This window comes from Neophocaena asiaeorientalis, unplaced genomic scaffold (genome assembly GCF_003031525.2).
Source record: "Neophocaena asiaeorientalis asiaeorientalis breed wild unplaced genomic scaffold, Neophocaena_asiaeorientalis_V1.1 scaffold606, whole genome shotgun sequence".
Lineage (NCBI taxonomy): Eukaryota > Metazoa > Chordata > Mammalia > Artiodactyla > Phocoenidae > Neophocaena > Neophocaena asiaeorientalis.
In genome coordinates, this window is record NW_020173687.1 from 3,323,835 (window position 1) to 3,350,449 (window position 26,615).

A 26,615-nucleotide genomic window follows, 5' to 3' on the forward strand; every position below is an offset into this window, starting at 1 on the left:
CGCTGCCCAGCTCGCCTGAGCGCCGCAGTAAAGGCGCAGGCGCGCAGGGCGCTGCGTGCCGGCCGGGCTGCAGCCGGCAGCACCGCGTGCGCTTCGCCGACGCTCTGGGCCTGGAGCTGGCGCAGGTCAAGGTGTTCAACGCGGGGGACGACCCGTCCGTGCCGCTGCACGTGTTGTCGCGGCTCGCCATCAACTCGGACCTGTGCTGCAGCAGCCAGGACCTGGAGTTCACCCTGCAGTGCCTGGTGCCTGACTTCCCGCCACCCGTCGAGACCCCTGACTTCGGCGAGCGCCTGGGGCGGCAGCTCGTGTGTCTGGAGCGCGTCACCTGCTCAGACCTGGGCATCAGCGGTACGGCGCGCGTGCGCAACCTGGCCTTCGAGAAGCAGGTGGTGGTGCGCTACACGTTCTCCGACTGGCGCAGTGTGCACGAGGCTGTGGCACGGTGGCGCGGGCCGGCGGGCACTGAGGGCGCCGAGGACGTCTTCACCTTCGGCTTCCCGGTGCCGCCCTTCCTGCTGGAGCTCGGCTCCCGCGTGCACTTCGCGCTGCGCTACTGTGTGGCCGGCGCCGAGTACTGGGACAACAACGACGGCCGCGACTACAGCCTCACGTGCCGCAACCATGCGCTGCACATGCCGCGCGGGGAGTGCGAGGAGAGCTGGATTCACTTCATCTGAGACTCCGCGCGCAGGCCGCACCCGCGCTCACTTCCTGGCTGGGCTCTCGCATCTGGGCAGTGGCCCTTTCTCACACCCCATCTCCTAACCGAGGTCGTTTGACCTCACTTCCCACTGTAAGGTGTGCTGGCATGGCCCGTCCTGTCTTCTGCTTGCATCGTCTGTGTCACTTGGTCTAAAAACCTCAGGTGCCAGAAGGCCGAGCTGTGTCCTGTGCTGGGGCGGGGTGCTGGGTGGGTAGACTCATGGGTGCGTTGGCCCCTCTGAAGAAGGCCCAGGCAGGTGGTTTTGGAAAGGCCTGCATCCTCCCGCTGGGAAAGCCTGTGGCTTTTGCGTGTGTCCTGATTGGGTCTCTGTGAATATAGCTGTTATTTATCATCATTGTGACATTGGGACTTTTTACCCTTGGTGGATGCCTTCTTTGGAACATTCTGGATTTAATAAGCTAAAAAAGAAAAAAAAGTCATTTTGTGTGTTTGTGCCCATTGTAAACAATGTACAGTGTGACCCCCATTATGGTCCCTTGTGGCATTCCTGCCCCGGGACAAGAAAAACCTGTGATCACATTTTCTTGCCAATGTCTGTAGGCTTCTAACAGCCGGGAAACTATTAATAGGCAAGAAATTTATGCCTCATCTGGTCATCGTACAACCATTCCTGGGAGTTCAGGCTGCCCGGTTAGGCTGTGTGTCTCCTGCATCAGCAATTGTAAGGAAGAAAATGCTTAAAACTTTTAACTAGCAAAGGAGCCAGCCCTTTCTGCAGTCTCTTTTCGCACGTCATGTATTATTCTTGTACATGTTTGAAAATTATGTATCTGCACTTAATCAGGCCATTCTGGTTAGATTTGAACTACCTAAATATTTAAAGAAATTCTGCCTTAAGTTATTTCAGTTTTCAGGCAACTCTATGGAATTTCGGGCAACGATGCCCTTTGCGATGACCTTTTTGATGAATTAAGGTGACTCTATGTCTTCTTGAGCGTCAAAGGTTCCAGCAGTCATCTTTCAGAAATCACGCTACCAAGTGGAACTAGCAGGTATTTTCAGCAACAGCCAGACTGGAGGAAAAACAATACACAAATATTTATACTTTTTAAGTGTTTTAAACTGTATTTATATATGCCTGGTTTTATCAGCTACCTGCCAACTTTGTTCTTTGTGCCTTCAGATAGAAAAGTTTATAACCTCATCTGGACTTGTTTCCCAATTTTAAAATGTTAAATGCTGTTGTTGTTTTTTTTTTTTTAAATCTCCAACCAAGAAGTCAAGGCCATTGTCCCCTGCAGACTGCCACAAGAACTTAAAACCTCAGTGAGGGGCTGGTGATAGTTTTTGGTGCTGAGTGGTGGTCTGACGGCAGGTGCTAGCACTGAGGTGTGAAAACCCAGCTAAGATGGACACGGTCTCCAACTTAGGAAGCTTGTTTCTGAGACAGCTGAAACCAGTGTAATCAATTTTGTGATAGCTGTCACCAATGCACTGACTCTAAATTTTTGAATGCTTGTTGCCATTTGTCAAATAAGTATGTAAAGGACACATTTTGCCTTTTAACCAATTTCTTTCTTATAATTGCAACTGTGTTGTTTTTAAAATTCCATCAATAGGGGTGGCTTTCTTTGGTACCTTCTGATCTAAGAATATGGAACTTTGATTTAAAATATTGTGACTAAATTGAAGAATCGTTGGCTGTTAGCACTGTGTACGCCATTGACCCGCAAGAGGGAGAGAAGCCTGGTTGCATTTCCTGCTATTTGACAAACTGTCCAGTTAGTTCAGCAAGCCTGTGAAGGCCTGGGTCCCAGCCCAGCGTGCAAGGCAGTTGTCCACAGCGTTCAGGTATGAGCTAGAGCTGGCAAATGTATTGCTATGTAAAGGCATGTAGAGAATCTTATAATCCATATGAAGGTCACTTACCAAAAAGGTTCTGGTCACGGAATATGAAGTAAATGTTATATCTTTAATATTAAGAGAATCTCCATGTGCCTTTGAAAAATCGTTTAAAAAATTTTAAAGCTTAAATATACCTGTCTAGTTAATAAAGAAGCTTTGGAACAGCTTAAGGAGATTCTCAGGCCTGAAAACACAGTTATGTGGCCTAGATGTTCAAATTTTGTTGTGGATTGTGCAATTCTTGGGTTGTCTTCCCAAACATATTTTAATACCTGCCATTTAAGGTGTCTTCACCTAAGCCTAAATATTGAAGTATATGGGCACAAGTGGTTAGTTGAAGTGTGTTTTTCTTGTGGTCTAATTACTGTGAAACAAGGCTTTCGAAGCATGCTGATTGTCATTTCACACATAAGTCTTATCCTTCCTAAAAGGCTGTCACATTTAGGACCTTGGCTAGATAAGTAAATAAATGCATCGTATGATGGCACCTCAACTTCAGTAGCACAGTTGTGTATGTCTTTGAGAAACCGAAAGACACCCTTTTATGCCAGGTCAGTATTACATGTGAAGAAAGCTCGAGTGGGACATAAGGGATGGGACAGTTACTGTACTTCCTTAGTGCTTACTGAAGCCTGTATATGGAATAACTAGTGTGTATCTGCCTTCCCCCCCAGCACCCCGATCGTGACTCTTACTCAATTACAAAGCTTTGAACACAGGGCAAGGAAACTAACACTTATTGTGTCCTCTCTTATTTGCTTGCCTAAAATGTTAGGTGCTGTATGTATTTGATTTCATTTAATTCTGAAAATTGCACTACCTGGTAGATAATTTCCCCATTTTCTCAGCTGAAATGAATGAAGCTCGGGGAGGTTTAAGGAGCTCACCTAGAGCCCTACAGCTGGTAAGCAGCAAAGCTAGCATTCGAACCCACACCAAAGCCCAATCTCTCTCTGCCATGTGATGAGATGTACCCAGTAAGAGCTTGTTACATTTAATTGAAAGCCCATTCGGATTGAGTGATAAGATTTTCCATCTGACATCATCATCTAAAAACCTATTTAAAAACAATTCAAATAAGGTTGAATTGTATAATAATGAAAAGGGCTCTGACATTTTTCTTCTCTCTACTAAAAAGTGGCAAGGTGAGAAATCACTAGCTTTTAATTTTTTGTGCTTGTCGGCTGTAATTACTTCTGAGTTGCTTGCACAGTTCACACCACAAGCATCCATTGCTTTTATCATTTAAACTGATACTTTAAATTGAAACATTCTAAAAAGCCTGGGAATACACTGTTGATGAGTCCCCTCAGTGCCAAGCCTAGATGGCCTCAGCGCTCTGTGCCCCAGGGTCTGGGGTTCAGGCTACCGAGAGGGCAGGCACTCGCAGGCCCTGCTTCCACGAAACCCTGGCAGGGGCGGGGCAGGGCGGGGCCGGAACGTAAGGCGGGGCGGGGTGGAGCGCGGCTGTCAGCGGGGACAGGCCCGGAGTGGTTACGCTGCCCTCTGCTGGCCCGCAGCGTGCGCCTGTCTCAGGGCACTCTGACCATCGTGTCCCCGCGGGTCCGCCGAGTGCCCCCGTGTCACTGCGGCCCCTTCCAGCCTTCGCGGGTGGCTGTCGGGAGCCCTGGAGTCTTCTTGAGCCGCCGGCGCTTCCGGCCCTCCAGGTTCAAGTCCTGCAGGCAGAGGAGGGACACTGTCGCCTTCTCTCGCGGCGCGTCCGTGCGGGGAGAGCTTCGCGGCGCGGCCGCCGGCCGACCGGCGTCAGGGGTCGGTGTCGGGGCGCGGCCGGCCCACTTACCTGAGGCCCTGAGCCTTGCCCACCACGGCGGCCCCGGTTCCGGCCTCGGGCGGCACTTGCGCCGGCGTGAGGGGCGGGGCCTGTCAGGCCGGCGGCGCTGATTGGACGCGGCGCCGACCGCACGCGACGCCGATTGGACTGGCAGTTCCCGCCTTCCCTCGGCTGCGTGAGGCGCCGCGGCGATCGCTTAAGGGAGACGCGAAGCTGGGCGGCAGCGGCAGCGGGACTACGCGTGGAGGCCTACTCCAGCCGGCAGGTTGAGCTGGGCGCCGGAGAGGACTTCCCTGACGGCGGGGTGCGCGAGTGGAGCTGCGGCGTCGGCTGGGCCTCAGGGGGCGGGCGGGCGAGCGAGCGAGAGAGCGGCCTCCGGACGGTTGAGGCGAGCCGTTGAGGAAACGGCCGGGGCGGCGGCGCCGCCGGGGCGTCCGATGGGCGGTGCGGGCTTCGCGCCGACGGGTCGCGGGGCGTGCGGTCGTGAGGGGCCTGCGGCGGGTGTCCAGGGCCCGGGTGGGGTTGGGGGGAGCGGGGGGAGCGCGGATCCGCTGGTCGGGGGATGACCAAGGACGCGAGCAGTGGCCGGAATCACGAAATTGAGGGCGACGCGGGTGGAGACGCGGCGGGCCGGGGCTTCCGGAGCGGGCGCGGAACCCACAGCTTAGCGTCGGAAACGATGTAACAGAGCCCAGGTGTGTGTGGGGGGGGCGGGGAGGGGTTAGCAGCTGGCCTCGCAGTGGCCCGTGCTCTCTGCTCTCCGGAGAGCCAAGTGCGCACACGTGTTTCCCCTGTCGCCACCGCCCTTCCTCCCCGGCCCCTGTCCCGCAGCCTTTTGCCGCGAGCGCCTTCTCCCTGGTCCCCGTTTCCGGGGGGAGCCACATGTCCTGATGTCCCCGGTCGCAGAAGGAGGATGAAACGGGTCTGTGCGCTGGCTGTCGTGGGTGCTGCCACTACAGGTGTCGTGAAGTAGCTTGTGGTAACTGTTCAGTGGTGACAGGAGAAGGTGGTGGTTCCTCCCCGGCTCGCGGGCAGCTTCCGGCGTCACAGTCCCAACTGTCGGACGTCTGCTCTGGTGGCGCAGAGGGCTTTGCTGCATTCATTCATTCAGCTTTGCGGAGAGAATGTATGCCTGTGTCAAGTTGTTGGGTGTTCTTTAAACCTTCCTCCCGCCATCCGCCTGCGCGTGCGCATTCATCTTGTCCCAAGGCCTGTGCTGCCTGTAAGGAAACCAGAGCGCCAAGCCCGCTTAGTTGACCCCACCCCCCGCCCCCCAGACTCCTCTTGAAAAAATATAATTCTGTGCTGGGTCTCTCAGGTCGTTCTGTTGTTCCTTGTGCTCGTGCGTGGCGCTTCATAAAGGTATTTTTAATTGTTTACTCAGGGCGGTGGAAAGATGAGTGTGTTGCTTACGTTTCCCTCAGGACTTGGCCTTCCCTGTCAGTCGCAGATGTTTGTCTTGTATCATGGATGGTACCCAGTTTGGGGCTCTGTTAGAGCCAGTATGCATTTAGCCTTGGAAGGGAGGGAGGAGTCGCTGGATCGTTTAGTTCAGTTTTTCTTAAAAAAAACTCTGCCTGGGTAGACATTAATTAATTTTCCTTCCCCTTGACGGACTTCTTGCACAAAAGTCGACTAGGAACTAAGCCGTCTTGTGAGCCTTGTGGCCTCTTGGCCGTAAGTAATTCCTCTGCACTGTATGTCATATCTCAGAGTAACCTTGGAGATGACATGGCCAGTTCACACTCAGGTTGCTGTAGCTGTGATGCAGCGAAGCATTCCGCCATAGGCAGGCCTGCCCCAGCAGTTGCTGACCCTAGGGAAAGAGGACAAACAGAGGCCCCTGAAATATTTTAAGTGCGTAAACTTTTCAATCGAGTTTTCACGTGGTGCAATAAAGTCTTCAGTTTCACACAGATACCTTCATCGTAATGAAGTAGAAAAGTTTGTGTGACGCTATTATATTTATGACCGAGTGCTGGCAAAATACCAAAGATAATTGAACGCATTTATTATGGATATTTGATGATGGACTGCCGAATTTTGGATAAGTAATAATGACCTATATAATTTGTAAATTAGTACACATTTCATAAACTTCTTTTCATTTTAGCAAAATCAGTATAGTCAAGAATTTTACTTATTTTCTGTTGTATTGACAGTATGATTTAAGGATTAAAACAACATGTAGTTTTGTTCAAAATGTACTAATTTGAGTACGTTTACCAGAAACGTGAACTAAGGGTAAAAAATTAAAAGGTACTGTTTCTTTAATATTTTCTGAAATACTAAATTCTTCTTAAAATTAAGGTAGATACAAATTACTAACGAACATTAATCTAAATAAAATTGTTCTGATACACTGAAATTATTTTTGAATAAATCTTATTAAATATTCTTATAAAATAAACTTAGTCATTCTAGTGTTTGCTTGCCATCTAACTGTAAATATGTCATGTTCATGCGGTTGTCTAGATTTACATATATACAAATTAAAGAATAATAGCAATTGCTTAGAACTACAGAATGTTTCTCAGTCACCATGTGCAATTGTTGCAAACACTGTGCACTTAGTTGCTAGTACTTCCAGAGCCACAAGTTGGAATACAAAGAGAAGCAAGAAAATGGACGTTTGGCACGATTAGGAAGCAGTTTTTCATTACGCAAGAATCAACTGTAGTTTTGCTCTGCCAGAGGAAGGATTTGACAGTTAACTAATGTCTTTTCTCTTACCTGAGCACTTAGGTTGCTCAAATTTTACCTCCTTTCTGAAGCAGACTAAAATGTCAGTATCAGCACAACCTGCAATCATTATTAGGGAAGATTTCTAACATACAAAATAAACAGAATAGTGTAATTGACTGCAGTCCCCTTCTTTTAAAGGCATAGGCAAAGGAAATGTTTCTCTAGGGCTTGAAGGGTGTGAGTTATGCCAGTGAATGTGTTCACGATTATAGGACCTGCTGGGGCAATACTGAGTACTGGATTAAGAGTGAACAGAGAGTCCTTAATGAAATTATGTATGTGTGTGTGTGTGAGAGAGAAGGAGACAATGATGTACAGAAAGCTCATATCTATTACTTTTTATGCTTTGTGCTTTTTTTAAATGTTTTCACATTGCAGAGTCATAGAGATATCCTCCTGTGTTTCCTTCTAATGGTTTTTAAATATTTTCATTTTACATTAGGTAGTTAATTCATCTAGTTTGCTTTGTGAGTGCGGGAAATAAGGGGCTTGATGTTATATTTTTATATGGTGAGTCAGTTTTCCCAGAGCCAGTTTGCGCATTTGGGAGCATTTACTGACTAATTTACATTTACTATTTGCAAAACCTTCTTACTCATATATGAAGTTCCAATATATATTGGGTATGCATTTGGATTCTCTTTTGGTTATTGATCCATTTGTCTATTTCCTATTTTTAATACTGTTTTTAGTAATTGCAACTTTGTAATACATTTTAATAACAAATAGGATGATTCTTCCATTTATTTTTAAATAGTACTTTTGTTGGTTATAGAACTCTAGCTTGCAGTTTTTTCTTTCAGAACTTTCTAGTTTCTTTCCTCACAGTGTTCTTGTCTGGCTTTGGTATCAGCATAAGCCTGGCTAATAAAATGAGTTTGGAAGTGTCCTTGCTCTTCTATTTTTTGGAAGAGTTTGAGGATTGGTGTTAGTAGTTCTTTAAATGTTTGGTAGAATTCACTGGGCAAACCCGTCTGGTCCTGGACCTGTCTTGTTGGGAGGTTTTTGATTACTGGTTCAATCTCCTTACTAATAATTGGTCTGTTCAGATTTTGTTTCTTCATGATTCAGTCTTGATAGGTTGTATGTTTCTCCTAGGTTTCATTTCTTCTAGGTTGCCCAATTTGTGGTCAGAAAAGATGCTTGATATGATTTCAGTCTTCTTAAATTTATTAACACTTCTTTTGTGGCCTAACATATGATCTATCCTGGAGAATATTCTGTGCGTCCTTGAGAAGCATGTGTGTTCAGCTGATCTATGAAAAGTTCTGTATAGGTCTGTTAGGTCCATCTGTTCAATGTGTAGTTTAAGTCCAATTTTAGAGCACTTTAAAGAAGTTATTATTCTAAGTCTTTTGGCTTTCATAGTTTCAATTGGTCATCTACTAGTCTTATTGGTGCTACTTAAAAGTAACCTGTCTTTTTTACTCTCTGACAGCAGTTTGATATTTGATTTTGATTTTGATCTTGATTTTCAGCAGTTTTCTGTGGTGCACCAGGGTTTGGGTGTTTTTTTCCCCCTGCTGGGGTTCATGGGGTTTTTTGAATCTATTGTTTGATGTATTTTATTGGTTTTGGGAACTTCTCAGTCATCATTTCTTAGATATTGCTTTGGTCACATTCACTATCTCCTCTCCTGGGATTATAGTTACACATATGTAGGACTTTATAACTTATCCTCTTTGTTCTTTTTTTTTTTTTTTAACGTCTTTATTGGAGTATAATTGCTCTACTATGGTGTGTTAGTTTCTGCTTTATAACAAAGTGAATCACTTATACATATACGTATGTCCCCATATCTCTTCCCTCCTGCATCTCCCTCCCTCCCACCCTCCCCATCCCACCCCTCCAGGCGGTCACAAAACACCAAGCTGATCTCCCTGTGCTAAGCGGCTGCTTCCCACTAGCTATCCATTTTCATTTGGTGGTGTATATATGTCCATGCCACTCTCTCACCCTGTCCCAACTTACCCCTCCCCGTATCCCCAAGTCCACCCTCTGGTAGGGCTGCATCTTTATTCCCGTCAGTTCCTGTAATCGATATTTAGTCTCATAGCGTTGTGGTCGGAAAAGATACTTGATACGATTTCAATTTTCTTAAATTTACCAAGGCTTGATTTGTGACCCAAGATATGATCTATCCTGGAGAATGTTCCATGAGCACTTGAGAAGAATGTGTATTCTGTTGTTTTGGGATGGAATGTCCTATAAGTATCAATTAAGTCCATCTTGTTTAATGTATCATTTAAAGCTTATGTTTCCTTATTTATTTTCGTTTTGGATGATCTGCCCATTGGTGAAAGTGGGGTGTTGGAAGTCCCCTACTATGATTGTGTTACTGTCGATTTCCCCTTTTATGGCTGTTAGCATTTGCCTTATGTACTGAGGTGCTCCTGTGTTGGGTGCATAAATATTTACAATTGTTATATCTTCTTCTTGGATTGATCTCTCGATCTTTATGTAGGGTCCTTCTTTGTCTCTTGTAATAGTCTTTGTTTTAAAGTCTATTTTGTCTGATATGAGAGTTGCTACTCCAGCTTTCTTTTTATTTCCCTTTGCGTGGAATATTTTTTTCCATCCCCTCACTTTCAGTCTGTATGTGTCCCTAGGCCTGAAGTGGGTCTCTTGTAGACAGCATGTATAAGGGTCTTGTTTTTGTATCCATTCAGCCAATCTGTGTCTTTTGGTTGGAACATTTAATCAATTTACATTTAAGGTAATTATTAATATCTATGTTCCTATTACCATTTTCTCAATTATTTTGGGTTATTATTGTAGGTCTTTTCTTTCTCTTGTGTTTCCTGCCTAGGGAAGTTCCTTTAGCATTTGTTGTGTTGGTGGTGCTGAATTCTCTTAGCTTTTGCTTGTCTTTAAAGGTTTTAATTTCTCCCTCAAATCTGAATGAGATCCTTGCTGGGTAGAGTAATCTTGGTTTTAGGTTTTGCTCCTTCATCGCTTTAAGTATGTCCTGCCACTCCCTTCTGGCTTGCAGAGTTTCTGCTGAAAGATCAGCTGTTAACCTTATGGGGAGTCCCTTATGTGTTGTTTTTCCCTTGCTCCTTTTAATATTTGTTCTTTTTTTTTGATTTTTGATAGTTTGATTAATATGTGTCTTGGCGTGTTTCTCTTTGGATTTATCCTGTATGGGACTCTCTGTGCTTCCTGGACTTGATTAACTATTTCCTTTCCCATATTAGGGAAGTTTTCAACTGTAATCTCTTCAAATATTTTCTGAGTCCCTTTCTTTTTCTCTTCCTCTTATGGCACCCCTATAATTCGAATGTTTGTGCATTTAATGTTGTCCCAGAGGTCTCTGAGACTGTCCTCAGTTCTTTTCATTCTTTTTTCTTTATTCTGCTCTGCAGTAGTTATTTCCACTATTTTATCTTCCAGGTCACTTATCCGTTCTTCTGCCTCAGTTATTCTGCTATTGATCCCTTCTAGAGAATTTTTAGTTTCATTTATTGTGTTGTTCATAACTGTTTGTTTGCTCTTTAGTTCTTCTAGGTCCTTGTTAAACGTTTTTTTGTATTTTCTCCATTCTATTTCCAAGATTTTGGATCATCTTTACTCTCATTATTCTGAATTCTTTTTCAGGTACACTGCCTATTTCCTCTTCATTTGTTAGGTCTGGTGCGTTTTTACCTTGCTCCTTCATCTGCTGTGTGTTTCTCTGTCTTCTTATTTTGCTTAACTTACTGTGTTTGGGGTCTCCTTTTCGAAGACTGCAGGTTTGTAGTTTCCATTGTTTTTGGTGTCTGTCCCCAGTGGCTAAGGTTGGTTCAGTGGGTTGTGTAGATGGAGATATCTGGGAGATTTTTGCTGTTTGATATTATGTGGAGCTGGGAGGTCTCTTGTGGACCAGTGTCCTGAAGTTGGCTCTCCCACCTCAGAGGCACAGCACTGATGCCTGGCTGGAGCACCAAGAGCCTGTGCTCCACACGGCTCAGAATAAAAGGGAGAGAAAAAAAAAGAAAGAAGAAGATAAAATATAATAAAATAAATAATTATTAAGAAAAAAATTTTTTAAGTAATTATAAAAAAAGGGACAGACAGAACCCTAGGACAAATGGTAGAAGCAAAGCTATGCAGACAAAATCACACACAGAAGCATACACATACACACTCATAAAAAGAGAAAAAGGGAGAAAAATATATATATTTTTGTTTCCAAAGTCCACTTCCTCAATTTGGGATGATTCGTTGTCTATTCATGTATTACACAGCAGCAGGGTACATCAAGTTGATTGTGGACATTTAATCTGCTGCTCCTGAGGCTGCTGAGAGAGATTTCCCTTTCTCTTCTTTGTTCGCACAGCTCCCGGGTTCAGCTTTGGATTCGGCCCTGCCTCTGCGTGTAGGTCGCCTGAGGGCATCTGTTTTTTGCTCAGACAGGACAGGGTTAAAGGAGCCGCTGATTTGGTGGCTCTGGCTCACTCAGGCCTGTGGGGAGGGAGGGGCACGGAGGCGGGGTGGGCCTGCGGCGGCAGAGGCCAGCGTGATGTTGCACCAGCTTGAGGCACGCCGTGCGTTCTCTTGGGGGAGTTGTCCCTGGATCCCAGGACCCTGGCGGTGGCGGGCTGCACAGGCTCCCGGGAAGGGAGGTGTGGACAGTGACCTGTGTTCGCACACAGGCTTCTTGGTGGCGGCGGCAGCAGCCTTAGCGTCTCGTGCCCATCTCTGGGTTCCGCGCTGATAGCCGCGGCTCGCGCGCGTCTCTGGAGCTCCTTTAAGCAGCGCTCTTAAATTCCCTCTCCTCGCGCACCAGGAAACAAAGAGGCAAGAAAAAGTCTCTTGCCTCTTCGGCAGCTCCAGACTTTTTCTCGGACTCCCTCCCGGCCAGCCGTGGTGCACTAACCCCCTGCAGGCTGTGTTCACGCCGCCAACCCCAGTCTTCTCCCTGCGATCTGATGGAAGCCCGAGCCTCAGCTCCCAGCCCCTGCCTTCCTCGGTGGGTGAGCAGACAAGCCTCTCGGGCTGGTGAGTGCCGGTTGGCACCGATCCTCTGTGCGGGAATCTCTCTGCTTTGCCCTATGCACCCCCGTTGCTGCGCTTTGCTCCGTGGCTCCAAAGCTTCCCCTCTGCCCACCTCCCATCCCTGCCAGTGAAGGGGCTCCTAGTGTGTGGAAACCTTTTCTCCTTCACAGCACCCTCCCACTGGTGCCGGTCCCTTGTTTTGTTTTGTTTTGTTTTGTTTTGTTTGCCCTACCCAGGTACGTGGGGAGTTTCTTGCCTTTTGGGAGGTCTGAGGTCTTTTGTCAGCGTTCAGTAGATGTTCTGTAGGAGTTGTACCACATGTAGATGTATTTCTGATGTATTTCTGGGGAGGAAGGTGATCTCTGCATCTTACTCTTCCACCATCTTGAAGCTCCTCCTTCGTCTGTGTTCTTGATCTGACTTCTGATACCCCCCCATATTTTTGTCTCTGCTTCATTCCAGATATTATCTTCTGATACCACTTCCATTTCTCTTTTACTTCATCTGTGTCTAATCTGCTATTAAAACCATCCATTTTATTTTTTCTTAATAATCTTGTTATTGACTATTCTTGTTTTTAGGATTATTTGGTCTTCTTTCAGACTTTCTGTGGCCTTCCTTACTGCCCACCCCAGTTTCCAGTTCTCTGCCACAATTCTCAGTCTTGTATTATAATCATTATGTACACAATACTCAGTTATTTTGAAGTATTTGTCTGATAACTACCATTTGGAGGTCCTGTGGATCTCTTTCTTTTGGCTAGTTCTGTTTCTCACCTTTTAGTTAATTCATCCAAGTCTATGAATTGTACTTTAACTGCTGATTTGGTTGTATCCTATAGGATTTTATATGTTCACATTTTCTTAGTCACTTAAATATTTTGTCATTTCTATCTTTCTGTATCCCATGGACTATTCACATGTATGTGTTTAAATTTCCAAATATATAGGAAGTTTGAAGCTATCTTGTGGCTGATTTCTAAATTTATTGCATTGTGAGAACAGAGAATCTATTATGTTTATTCTTTTGCATGCATTTGAGTTTTGTTTTTGCTGTGGTGACTTAAGATTTTCTCTTTTATTCTTACTCAGAAATGTTCTCACAGTATGTCTAGATGTACTTTTTCTTATTTATCCTGGAATTCCGTGGACTTTTTCAACTTGTGGATGTTTATATTTATTTGGGAAAGTTCTTGGCTATTATTCAGCTGTTGCCATCCCACTGCTCTTTTTTATTTAAAAATTTTTTCTGGATTTCTCATTGAATAGATAGTGGAATGTGTGCATCTCTTCTTCATATCTCAACTTTTTATTCTACACATTTTGTTCCTTTGTGATCCTGTGATATCCTCAACTTTGTCTTTTTATTCCAAGGAATGGACCCTCCTGCAGCTTTCAGGCCTATTGTGTAGTGGCAGTGGTGGATGCTCAGGGTTCTCTAGCCTACCTTGTTCCTCTTATGTTTCCTCATTAATCCCCCTGTTGGTTGCTGACCTTCAGTACTTATTTCTTACCTCCATAATTGAGTTAATACGGGCTAAATTTCCATCTTCTGTGATGGCCTGGGGAGAAAGAGAGAAAGATTGAAGCCAAGCAGAAAATAGGTACACCCCTTGTTGGGAATTGGGAAAGCAAACCAGTGGGTCCCTGCATTCCCAGTTTCCCAGGCAAAATGATAAAACAACTACCAACTATTTAGAGATCTTGGAATCATTGCTGGTATACTGGAATCCCCAGCTAGCCACAGACCTAGAGTCACCCATTGAATATTTAAGCTAGAGCAGGCAACCATAACCAGATGGGGCAAAACCACAGCTAAGTCGTGGATAGATTTGGATGGAGCAGCTGGACTCTAGCTGCTTAATTGCAGAGGCTGGCCTTGTGATTTCATTTCCCTCACAATAACCCAAACCCACATTTTACTGATCCCAAGTTTTGGACCCCACCTAGATGCATTTTAGTATGAATTTACTTTTAAAAAGGTTAAGTAAGTATAAATTACAAATAAAACTGAAGTTTCCCGTTGCCAAATAGCTGATTATGGTTCTGTGCAACTCTCTACTCTTCCTCCCCAATAAGCTGACAGATAGTCAGAGTGTCCTGAGTGGTGTAGGTGAATGTCACTCTACACACACACACACACACACACACACACACAGGCGCATGCATGCACACAAATATGTGTATACTTATGTGTACCTAGAGGTATAATCATAAATAATACAAAGTTTCTTTTTGCATATAAGTGGCATTATGCTGTATTTATTATCTGGCAACATGCTTTTTAATCACTAAAACTGTTTGGCTGCAAATATCTAAAATTCTCGTTCATTTTATCTGTTATCTTTACAAAATTGATTAGCATATGCCACGTTTTATTTATTCATTCCTTACCCTCCCTCCCATTCGTAGCTCCCATCTAAGTACTTTTGAATTTTCTCACTCAGAACGATGCTGCAGAAGCATCTTTATACTTGGCTCCCTATGTATGTGGAATCAGTGTTTCTCTGTGGATCAGATTTTTTCCCCCTGGAGTTAATCTTTGGAAATGCAGGATATTTTTTTGCTCATCCCTTTTGTATGTCTCTTATGTATGTCCTCACTGGCACTTAAGTATCTCTACTGGCATGTCTGCAAGAAAGTAGACTGACTAGTGCCTCTTGTTGCCTTCAAGATACACAGTCCTGTATTCCTCCTGGATTAAGTAATTAATTTCCCCTCTATGTTGAATTTCCTGAGGTTCTATTACAAAGCTCTTCATAGTACAGATTATTTTAAAATTGTTCTAGTTATGATGTCTAGAAAAGATTGTTCTATTTCTTTTCCTTTATAGGACTAACCTCCAAACCTCCAAATTGCATTTGCAAATGTTAGATGCTTTCGTTAAGATGGTGCTTAATGTAACCCTGCTGTTTACTGTTTCCATTCTCTTTTGAAGGGAAAAATGTGTTTAGGTTATCTTTTCCTCCTTTCATTGCATATTTGTATATTCTTACATATCCTGTTCTTTGGCAGTATACTTGCATATACTTCCCTTCTTAAATATTGTATTACTAGCTTAAATTTCATTTAGGCATTAATTCAAGATTATTTTTCTTCTTGTTCCCAAAGTTGGAATCTCTGATGAGGGAGGTTCACATTTATATTCTTTCAGTGACTAGTTTTGTGACCTTTTGGCAGGACTTTGACATTTATTTAAGTCATTTATAAAGAGGGAAAGCTTGAATAAATGATCTTCAGGCTTTCCTCCAGAAACTTCTATGGACAGATTCAAATGAGTAATTTCATAAGCAGTGAGGAACTTGAAGAAACAACATTTATTGCCTTTGGTATAAGCAGTAATGCTTATTTATGTGTGTTAAGATTTTAAAACTGTAAACATATAAAATAGATTGTAAGATTCAGAAAGTATATGCTTTCTTTTGTAGGTGTTTGTTTTGTCCACCTGTTTTAAAATTAAGTCAAAATGCCAATAAGACCAAATCTCCAGGTATGTAGTCCTAGACCAAAAGGAAGTCTTTTATTTCAATTCCTAAAATTACTTTTTGTTTATTTATAGGTATTAAATGCCATCGTTTTAGGAAAGACAAAGCTTACTTATTTTTATGAAATGGTCAAGAGTCAAATAATTGAAATTAAAATGTTATCCTTTTATTTTTTCAACAGATTTGTTTCCAAAAGCTTTATTAAGAATATAAAGTACTAAAGATGATTTATATATACCTCTTACATAGAAATGAATCATACACTGATCTATGTATCATTTATGGCTGGATACTTTTATATCAAGGCTTAAAACTGTGAGATACTTGCATTTAGGAGAATCATATTAATGTATGAAGATTCCTTATTAATGGTGGTGTACTTTAATAGCAGGGATGGCAGATTTTATAAAGCTTATAAATATAGAATACAATAAATAATAAATTATATGTGTATGTAATGCTTAAGTTATATTGCTTGGTATAGTTTCTAAAGTGCTTTTACCTGTCTTTATGCAATTTTTTTTTTAGCTATTTAAACTTCATGAAGAAGTTGATAGATATGTTAGGGTTTTATCCATGGTATTAAGTATTAGTTACTATAAGGTTGATTTTTATTTCCTTCATTAACAGGTTTTTGTTGAGTTTAGCATAATGATGACTTTCCAATAAGAAATATGAAGTGGAAAATAGTAAAATATATTTTTCTTGTATAGAGCTTATTATTATGAAAACACTTAATCTCTAATTGTTACTCTGAATTTAATAGTGGACAGTTTTTTTTAAATAAATGAATTGATATTATATAAGCTCTTTTGAGAATTTTCAAATGTGAAAACAATTCTTGAATTACTTGATTTCATAAGGTGACTAAGGTGACTAACTTGGGTTTTGATTCAATATATTTGCCATTTTCTATATTTCAGCAGTTGGAAAAATGCATTGATAATGCTTTAAGAAAAAATGATTTCAAACCTTTGAGAACACTTTTACAAATTGATATTTGTGAGGATGTGAAGATTAAATGCAGCAAACAGTTTTTCCACAAGTTGGATGACCTTATGTGCAGGGTAAATATTCATTTTTGTTGGATGAGTATTAGTTAGTAGATGCCACTCTACTCTTTAGGAAGAGACGCTCCGTTGGAAGGAATGAATACAAAGGGTTTAGCAAGCTCACTTATAACTACTAAATAAATGCTTGTTTCACCACTTGCTTTTTGTGTGTGTTTGTTTGAGGAGTCCCAAACAACATGTTGGACTGTTGTTTTCTAAATAATATATAAAAAATGTGTGTTTACATAGTGTTACCATTATTAACTGTTATCTAAACGGGAAAAATAGCTTACCTGTTTGAAGTTTAAACAACTTGAACTATTTTTTAAAAGCCTATCAGCATATTCTTCATGTTGTGTGGACAGTGCTTGGTGCTTACAAAAAATAAAACAAACAAAAACAAAAATCATCAAAAACCTTGTACTTGATTTGTCATGTATAAAGTATTTTTATACGTGAGAAAAAAGTGATTATTGACAATCTCCACCAGAATTTGATGTTTGTTACGAATCTAGAAGAGTGAGTAAAAATTTCTTGTATCGGGCTTCCCTGGTGGCGCAGTGGTTGAGAGTCTGCCCGCCGATGCAGGGGACACGGGTTCGTGCCCCGGTCCGGGAGGATCCCACGTGCCGCCGAGCGGCTGTGCCCGTGAGCCATGGCCGCTGAGCCTGCGCGTCCGTAGCCTGTGCTCCGCAACGGGAGAGGCCACAACAGTGAGAGGCCCGCGTACCGCAAAAAAAAAAAAAAAATGTCTTGTATCCCTTAGTTAAATACATAAAGCTTTTTAGAATGGAAGGTAACTGATTCATTGCATCATAAGACTAAAGTTTCTTGAGTTTATACATGTCTGCAATTTTGTACTGTGTTTGTCATTCACTGGCTGAGTGCTTGTAAGCAGGTTGCCTTTTTTAAACCACACTTTTGTCCTTTGCAATATGGAGATTATGATAATGACTAAGATTTGTGAGGATTATAACTCTCCTAGCACAATGCCAATTCCATTCTATTTTGTATTTACAGATGTTTAAATGTATAATTTGCATTTCAGGAGCTGAATAAAAAGAATATCCAAACTGTTTCAACCATTTTGGTTTCTTTTGGAAGATGTGGCAAAAATATCAGTATATTGGGGAAAGCTGGACTTCTAACTATGATAAAACAAGGACTAGTACAAAAGATGAGTATAGAATATGTAACATATTTCTTTGAGGGAAATATGATTAAAGGTGTGTTTTCTAATTAAATGGTTCAAAGTGTTGGAAAATAAATTTGAGAACTGTATATAAAACAGATAAAATATTTTTATAACCTGTGGTATATGTTAGAAAAATAAAGATCACAAGGGAACTGTATACAGGATCCTTGATAATTGTGTGAATTTAAGGTCACAAGACTCCCTAAGGCCTTTACTTGCTTTATTTTCTCTTTAGCTCATCTTAATCACTATCTAACTTAATTTACTTTTCTTTTTATATCGTTTATTATTATCTATTTCCCATTTTAGAATGTAGGATATTGATTTTTGTCTGTTTTGTTCATTGTTGTATACCCAGCACCAAGAACAGTGCCTAAGACATAGTGCGTACTCAAATGTCTGAGTTAATAAAAATAAAATAATACCAAAATATTTCAAATAGTAAAAATGCCACAATAATCTAATGTGTAATGATAATTCTTTACCTATGAATATGAATGTACATGAACTAAGAATTTGAAGGGGGGGAAGTAAAGATTTTCTACTTGGAATTGGATTAACTTCATCCATTCCCATCTAAAAAATGGGAACATATAGTGAGTTACTAAAAAGCAAAAACAATGATGGTGTTTAAGAGCATAAACTTATTTTGATACAATACTAGAATTTTTATTTTTAATGTTTCTTTTTTCTTAGGTTTACTGTTTGTATGAGTACATTCTTAAAATTATTAAAATTGAATTCAAAGTAACTAATGTATTTACATTTCTTTTTCTACATGGTTACCTGGTTTGAAAAATCCAAGGAGATTATTCTGAGTCAAGGAAATTCAAAAGATGAAGCTGTTATAAATATGATAGAAGAATTATTTGATCTTTTGATGGTAACAATCATATTGATTCACTGATGTTATAAAGCATGTGTTTATTTAAAAACAATTTGTGTTCTATATGCCCTGAGACTAAAAGTCACTAACAGATTGGTTAGTGCATTTATCCTGATTAATTAGTTAATACATAAAAGTTAAATAATTATGTGGTGAGTTCATATGTAACCTCTTATTTTAATACTATTTGTAATGGTTTATAATATAAGATAGTAAGTTTTAAATATTATTCACTTTCAGGTCATACATGACATGGATGATGAAGGTATAATAAACATTTTATTTCTACTGGAACAGTAATTTGCTGTTGGAGTTTTGGTATAATCTTGCAATTCTTGTAGTATTGTCCTAATATTAGGAATTCATTACCTAATTCAGGAATCAACAAATTTTTTCCGTAAAGGGTCAGATAGTAAATATTTTAGGCTTTGTAGGCCAAGAAAAAAATTGATGGTATTATGTAGGTACTTATTTAACAAGAAAGAAAACAAATTTCCACAAATGTTTTATTGATGCAACTCAAAATACAACAATAATTGAGTACAGTGTTTTTGTAATACAGGTCTAATGAGGAGAATAGCACTCTTTTTTGAGAAGATGACGTTTCTCTTAAGGTTCAGAGTTAGTGTTTGCTGTTATAAAAGTTAATTGGAAATATTCATTTGTTCATGCTTATCTGTAGTGAAATTTTGTGTATATTACATTAGAAAACGTCTTTTCATGCAGATAATGCTGAATACTGATATCAGTTCGTGAGCATGATTTTTAATTGAGCATATTCATCACTTGGAAAGCATTTATAGAATTACATTAGACTTTTTTCTTAATATTTGCTTTTTAGAATGCCATTGCATTGCAGATTAATCACTTTCAGTTGAAGGTTAGGTGGAAGCTCCTCAGTTGCAGAGTTAAAATGAATTTTGAAATAGGGAGATTTCCTTTGCACCTACATCAACATCCAGAAACGCTGCTGGATCTGTAGTTGGATCTTGGAAAAAATATATCCCCTATAAATTTGTTGTTGGAAATGGACATGTCATTTCTTGTCTCAGCTTTTGACAGCCTAGGAGATGTATAAAGCAGCTGGACATTACTTGTGATTCAGATGACCTTTGTTTCATTGAAATAACTTTACTGAAGTATAAGTTTCTCATATACGCACTAATTTTGCCTTGGACTTTGGTGTTGAATTCGTTAAGAAACACTGTCAACCCTGCAGCCCAAGCTAATTACCAAAGCCATTCATTTAGTGGTGGCTAATGATGGCTAAGTTCATAAGAATGAATGAAATTCACCTGAGACTGCTGGCTCAGTAAATCATGATAGATTCACATATTTCCACAGAGTACCTGCTGATGAATACAGCCATACAAAAAGGGACAGTGAGTTGGATTTGGTTTGTGGGCCATAGTTTGTCCTTGATCTAATGAAACAAAATTTTCAGTAGTACACGGAGAGTATAGAACATGTTACAACTCATCATTTCACTTGTGCTTGGCAGTGCCTTATGTCAAACAATAAACTCAAGTTATTTTATCTCTGTGTTGGTTGAGGAAGAATTACCTAGGATTGGTAATTGGGGCCGGTGAATTGTTTATAAATAAAGGAACAGCTAACTGCTCCCAAAATGTTTAAAAATATCAATTGCTGTTTATTTCAGTAGTAGTTAATGCTACCTTTTCATTGGTTTCTTTGCAATTAACACAACAATTTAGTCTAAATTCGTAAGTTTGTAAGCGAGAAAACAGTCCTAAAGCACCAGTGATTATGAAGTGATCCAACTGGTTTTTTTTAAGTAAATCACTTTATCTTTTCAAGTAATTCAGTGATTTTTTTTTCTTTTAACGTAGTCACTTTGTAAAGTGCATTTTCTGTTGCAGCATTGCCATTATTTAAAATTCTTTTAGAACTCTGCATCATGAATTAGCATGAAGCAAATTCCTCTTAATATACTTAGTATTAATAAAGCCTTGTCTTTTGAGAGAATAGTGTCAAATTTTAGAAATAGGACAAGATATTTAGATCTTCATGAAGTCCGGAGGTGTTAATGGCTGTTATGGAATTTTGGAGGTATGACTATAAATTACTGAGGCCAGTTTCATAAAAACCTCAAATTAGACGTTTCCAGTTTTGGACTGTATTTATTTATCCAAAAAAGTAATACTGCTTTAAGTGCCTCAAAGGAGAAGCTGGATCTGGGGTTATTCCTTTGCCAGAGTTAAAATCAGTCACATCTGTTTGAACGGTGTTTTTTCGAAGTTACATAGCTAGTTAATGGCAGAACCAGGACTGAATTTCAAGCTTCCTGGTGCCCAGGTGCGTCTGAACTGAATTAGTATGTCCGATTTCCATTAACACATATAAGATTGTCATTGAAAAGAGTTTAAAATACACATTTGTCAATAATTTACTTTTATTCAGGTAGAAGGCAAGTAGTGGAAAGTTTCATACCTCGAATTTGTGCCCTGGTTATTGACTCAAGAGTGAATATTTGTATTCAGCAGGAGGTAAAGTCATTTTTTAGATTTTCTTTGAAAACTTAAAGAGAAGGTGAAGACAATTTGGTAGCAATTTATCAAATTGAATAATTATTTTATCTTGGCACTAAATTATCATGTAGTGTGTCTCTGTTGTCTTAATTCATTGTCTGACGCGATGAAATATATTGGGTTGGCCAAAAAGTTCCTTTGGTTTTTAAGTTAAAAAAAAAAAGACACATTTTACATTTTTCACCAAGAACTTTATTGAACAACATATTCACTGTTTTGTTCCACTACCTTCTGCCATTTTTCAGGCAACTTGATAATTCCATCTTCCCAAATTTTTTACCTTTATGAGCAAAGAACTGTTCTAGGTACCTTTTACAGTCTTCCAGGGAATTGACATTTTTTCCATTAAGAGAATTTTGTAAAGACTGAAATAAATGGAAATCCGAAGATGCTATGTCTGGTGAATATGGCGGATGAATCAGAACTTCCCAGCCGAGCTGTAAGAGTTTTTGCCCGGTCATCAAAGAAACATGCGGTCTTGTGTTGTTATCTTCATGGAAGATTATGCGTTTTCTGTTGACTAATTCTGGACGCTTTCGGTCGAGTGTCGCTTTCACTTGGTCTAATTGGGAGCAGTACTTGTTGGAATTAATCGTTTGGTTTTCCGGAAGAAGCTCATAATAGAGGACTCCCTTCCAATCCCACCGTATATGCAACATCACCTTCTTTGGATGAAGACCGGCCTTTGGTGTGGTTGGTGGTGGTTCATTTCTCTTGCCCCAGTGTCTCTTCTGTTCCACATTATTGTACAGTATCCGCTTTCCATCGCCCATCACAATTTGTTTTAAAAACGGAACGTTTCAGTTATGTTTCAGTAGAGAACTGCGTGTGGAAATAGGGTCAAGAAGGTTTTCTTCGCTTAACTTACGTGGAACACAAACATCAAAGCGATTAACATAACCAAGCTGGTGCAAATGATTTTCAACGCTTGATTTGTATATTTTGAGTATGTCGGCTATCTCCTGCGTGGTACAACGTTGATTGTTCTCAGTTAATGTCTTGATTTGATTGCTGTCAACTTAAACTGGTCTACCCAACCATGGAGCATCATCCAGGGAGAAATCTCCAGCATGAAAGTTCGCACACCACTTTTGACGCGTTCCATCAGTCACAACACCTTCTCCGTACACTGCACAGATCTTTTTTTGCATTTCAGTTGCATGTTTACCTTTCTTGAAATAATAAACATATGCCAAAAATGTTGCTTTTTTCTTCCATCTTCAATATTAAAATGGCTACACAAAAATTCACTAATTTTGGTAAGTTCTTTGTAAATGCACGCTGATATGACAGCTGTCACAATACAATCTAACAAAATTGTTCCGAATGAAGTTAAAGACAACTAAGTGCTACTAGAGCCATCTTATGGAAAAAAAACGCCAAACACACCTTTTGGCCAACCCAGTATTACCTAAATATGTATTGAAAATTCATAAGCATGTGGGTTTATGTATAATATACAGCTCATATGAAAATAAACTATACCATGTAGATATTAGCAGTTCCTAAGTATTTAAATGCTAAAAATAACCTGTATTAGTATATATATATGTGTACATGTGTGTAGCCATAAGAACAAATATTAATAGGATAATATTTTTTGCTTCTTTAGTTCTTAGAGTAATAATAAACATGTCATACTGCAAAGAGTATAACTGCTTTAAGTACAGGAATCATGGTATATTCTATTTTTGATATCCTGTGTTGTATGTTTTCTTATATTCATTATTTTATACTTTATATTCTTTCCTCCACCCTTCTTTCGCTGCATAAAATGCTGTGATTAAGAAAAAATAGGCTTCTAAGTTTATATACCTATAATATATCTCTAAGTACTTAATGTTTCACTGAATATATAAAGTTAATGGATTATGTATTTTTCTTTTCTAGACTCTAAAAAAAATGAATGCTATGCTGGACAAAATGCCTGAAGATGCCAGGAAAATACTCTCTAACCAAGAAATGTTAATTCTCATGTAATAACTTGTACTATATTTCTTTAATTAGTGGTTCAAGTCAAGAATTTAAAGGATGTTTTATAAGGCAAATAAGGCAACCATGAGTTGCATTAAGAATTAAAACTGATAAACTCTTGTAGGTTTCTAATATAATTTATATATATGTTTTCTGCCAAAGTCTGTGATACTAATCAATTGTAAATTTTGGTGAACTTTTTTTCCCCCAAACATATGAGCTTTCTAGTTAATTGATACTTGTCTAGTATATAACCTGTTGTTTTGATTCACAGGAGTAGTATGGGAGAAAGGATTTTAGATGCTGGAGGTAAGTCTGTTTTTTTCAAAATGTTCATATTTGAAATTACTCCAAGTTTATTAATAGACTATAATATCTAATTAGTCAAAATAATATTAACATTGTAATGTAGTGAAATTATGCAAGGGAATTATAAACTAAACTAAAAAAATAAGTATGATAACAGGAGTTGTCAAATATAATTTATGCCTAGTGGTAGGTTTTTGAATAATAATTTTCAAGTAGATTTGGATTCCTTTTGTGAAGAAATTTCTTAAATGTATTTTATGAAATTAGGAGGTTTAATATTCTTGGGATTGATAGATTTGTTTGTAAACAATGTTTTTATTAAAAGAGCTCAAATTTTCTTTCCTAAGTTTCATATGAGAAAATTTTGATGTAGTGATTTACATATAGAACAAACGACTGATTTGAAGTACTTTAAAATAACTGTAAATATCATGATATGCAAAAGGAAAACAAAGATTACCTGTGATTTATAGACTTTTCTATGAGTTATTTTGCAATTCACAACTCTAATAATGGAATGGAGGAATCTTTGAACATTTAGGAGTTTCTTTTAAATATCCTTAAAAATATTTTTTTACTCCTTCTATTAGTAAACTTATTTTGTTATTTGGGCTATATTCACGCCTGTAATGATGAGATGTTTCTAATCTCTATGAAGAAAATGGCAAAAGATGAGTAAATTACACTACGTTCCTTATTACTCTTGCTTGTTCTAACAACTTATGAAATGTATTGACTTTTATAAACTTTAATTTTCATAATTTCAAATAATACATTATTATTTTTTTTTTTTAAAGATTATGACTTACAAGTGGCTATCGTAGAAGCTTTATGTAGAATGACCCCAGAAAAACAAAGACAAGAACTGGCATGTCAGTGGTTTTCAATGGATTTTATTGCTAATGCATTTAAAGGAATTAAAGTCTCTGAATTTGAAACAGTAAGTAGTATAAAAATAACAAATTAACAAATTTTTTAAAATTACTATGTTTTTTAAAAGCTCTCTCTTTTTTAAAAATTAGGATTGCAGGATATTTCTCAACCTTGTAAATGGCATGCTTGGAGACAAAAGAAGGTAAACAATGCAAAATACAACCATTTAATGATAAAGAAACAGAGCTCAAGAAAGGGCACACAATGGTAGGCTGAAATAATCCTCCACTGGTCTTATTTTGCTTTGTACTTTTTAGAGGAAAGAATACATTTTTATTTAATTAATATTAATTAATAACTTTGTCTAAAATCGGTTTACTGTATTTCAGAATTGCATATATATTATAAATTTGGTGTTTAAGGAACAATAAAAATCTAGGTATAAATATTACTTGAGCTACCTCCTTTGTACACATACTGGAATAAAAATATATAGCAAACATAAATCATCTTCTTTTATAATTAACATATTGTAAGGATGTTCTTTCTGCAGTTATTTAATCTCAAGAATGGTCATGGAAGGCTAGGTCATATAAATTTTTATCACTTTTGACAATGACAGAAGAGGTATTTTTGTAGTGCAGTGCCTAGCACCTTATAGGTGTTCAGGACACATTGGATTGAATGAGTTCACATTTAGTTTACCTGCTAAGGAAATGAAAGATAGGGTGAGGGTTGTGTGCAGGGAGTCACACTATTTGGATTTGAATAACAGGTCCCCCTCTTCCTGCTCTAATGTTGGACAAGTTATTTAACCTTACTCGCCTCAGTTTCCTTAACTGTAAAACAAGAACACTAATAATATCTACCTCATATGTTTGTTGTAGAGATTAAATGAGATGGTTATACACTTAGTACTTATAGTAGTATCTGACCAAGAAAGTAGTCAATGAATTCAGCCATTTTTATTAGCAGTATTTTTCACTTCTACTCTTCTTTTCCCGTATTATCTTATGGGGACTTCCACTGTAGCAATATCACTAGTATAAGGTAAATTAGGAATCTCTGTTCATAGTCAATAACGTGAAAAGTAGTTTGATGCAGTCACTTTAGTCAAGACGGTAGGTTGAGTAGTATCCTCAAAGTAACATGCTGTCTTTCGGAAACAGATTTCCCGCGAACTCCCACTTTAAAGAGTAATAAAGAAGGAAATATGATTTTATTTAAATTGTTGTCACTACTGCCTGATTTCCTGTTGATCCTAGGTGTGATTTGTATGGCAAGTCAAAATTATGCTGTGAAGGCTTATTAATTTTTTCTTTAATTCAGACTACTTTTTATTTCAGGGTCTTTACGTTTCCTTGTTTATCAGCATTTCTTGATAACTATGAGGTAAATTTTTAATTTAGTATGTGTTTTAGTTATTAGATGAATTTTGATGGAAAGGTCAAGTGAATTGTAGGTTACAAATTGACAAGAACATTAATGTTAGTCATAATTAGATCACAAATACAGCTGGTCTGGTATTCTGGATCTAAGTGACATTTTATGAAATGGCACATTTGTAGCCAAGGATAAGTGAAATATAAAGGTTGTACTTCAAATTTTCTTATGTTTCCTTAAGCCCGTTATTGTTTATCATTCATGAATATATTCAAACATGAAAATATTTTCAACCTTTATTTGTACTTGGAATATTTGTGATATTTTGGAGCTAGCTAATTTCTACGTAAAATATTAAGCAGCATTTCTTTTGATTGTTTCTAAATTGATTTAAATGCTGTACTTGCCTGCTCTTTATCTTCCCATACCTTCCAGCTCTACTCTTTTGTTTTTCAAAAAAACTCAACCATGAATATAACATCATAATTTTCTGTTGTCACTTTTAAAAGCACAGTATATTCTAGTTTTATATGTTTATTTTATTAGTTGCAAATACCATCAGATGAAAAACTTGAGGGATTTTGGATAGATTTTAATCTTGGGAGCCAGACTGTATCATTCTACGTTGCTGAAGACAATGATGTAAGCTTTAGATACCTCTGTACCATTTTGTGTGTGTGTGTGTGTGTGTGTGTGTGTGTGTGTGTATAATGTTGTAATTCAACTTAAGAATATGGATTTCTTTGATATTTATTTCCTCGCTATTTTAGTAGATTTCAATGTTTGCTCTAGTAGTTTTGATGAGCATGGTAACCTATCAAGTT

At 39.2% G+C, this 26,615-nt stretch overlaps 2 protein-coding genes across 2 annotated transcripts in view; both read left to right on the forward strand.

Annotated features, from left to right (window-relative positions):
- PPP1R3D (protein phosphatase 1 regulatory subunit 3D) overlaps nucleotides 1–3,065 on the forward strand; it is a 5,144-nt gene extending 2,079 nt beyond the window's left edge. The window contains exon 3 of the mRNA XM_024750182.1: nucleotides 2–3,065. Within this exon, the coding sequence (XP_024605950.1) occupies nucleotides 2–680 (679 nt within the window). The 3' untranslated portion in view covers nucleotides 681–3,065. The remainder of the gene's footprint in view (nucleotide 1) is intronic.
- Nucleotides 3,021–26,615, forward strand: part of SYCP2 (synaptonemal complex protein 2) — a 70,767-nt gene continuing 47,172 nt past the window's right edge. The window contains exons 1-13 of the mRNA XM_024750225.1: nucleotides 3,021–3,123; nucleotides 15,514–15,575; nucleotides 16,494–16,637; nucleotides 17,671–17,799; nucleotides 18,596–18,700; nucleotides 18,944–18,968; nucleotides 21,125–21,210; nucleotides 23,143–23,228; nucleotides 23,501–23,535; nucleotides 24,333–24,475; nucleotides 24,558–24,610; nucleotides 25,755–25,800; nucleotides 26,338–26,433. Coding sequence (XP_024605993.1) covers nucleotides 15,552–15,575; nucleotides 16,494–16,637; nucleotides 17,671–17,799; nucleotides 18,596–18,700; nucleotides 18,944–18,968; nucleotides 21,125–21,210; nucleotides 23,143–23,228; nucleotides 23,501–23,535; nucleotides 24,333–24,475; nucleotides 24,558–24,610; nucleotides 25,755–25,800; nucleotides 26,338–26,433 — 972 coding nt within the window. The 5' untranslated portion in view covers nucleotides 3,021–3,123; nucleotides 15,514–15,551. The remainder of the gene's footprint in view (nucleotides 3,124–15,513; nucleotides 15,576–16,493; nucleotides 16,638–17,670; nucleotides 17,800–18,595; nucleotides 18,701–18,943; nucleotides 18,969–21,124; nucleotides 21,211–23,142; nucleotides 23,229–23,500; nucleotides 23,536–24,332; nucleotides 24,476–24,557; nucleotides 24,611–25,754; nucleotides 25,801–26,337; nucleotides 26,434–26,615) is intronic.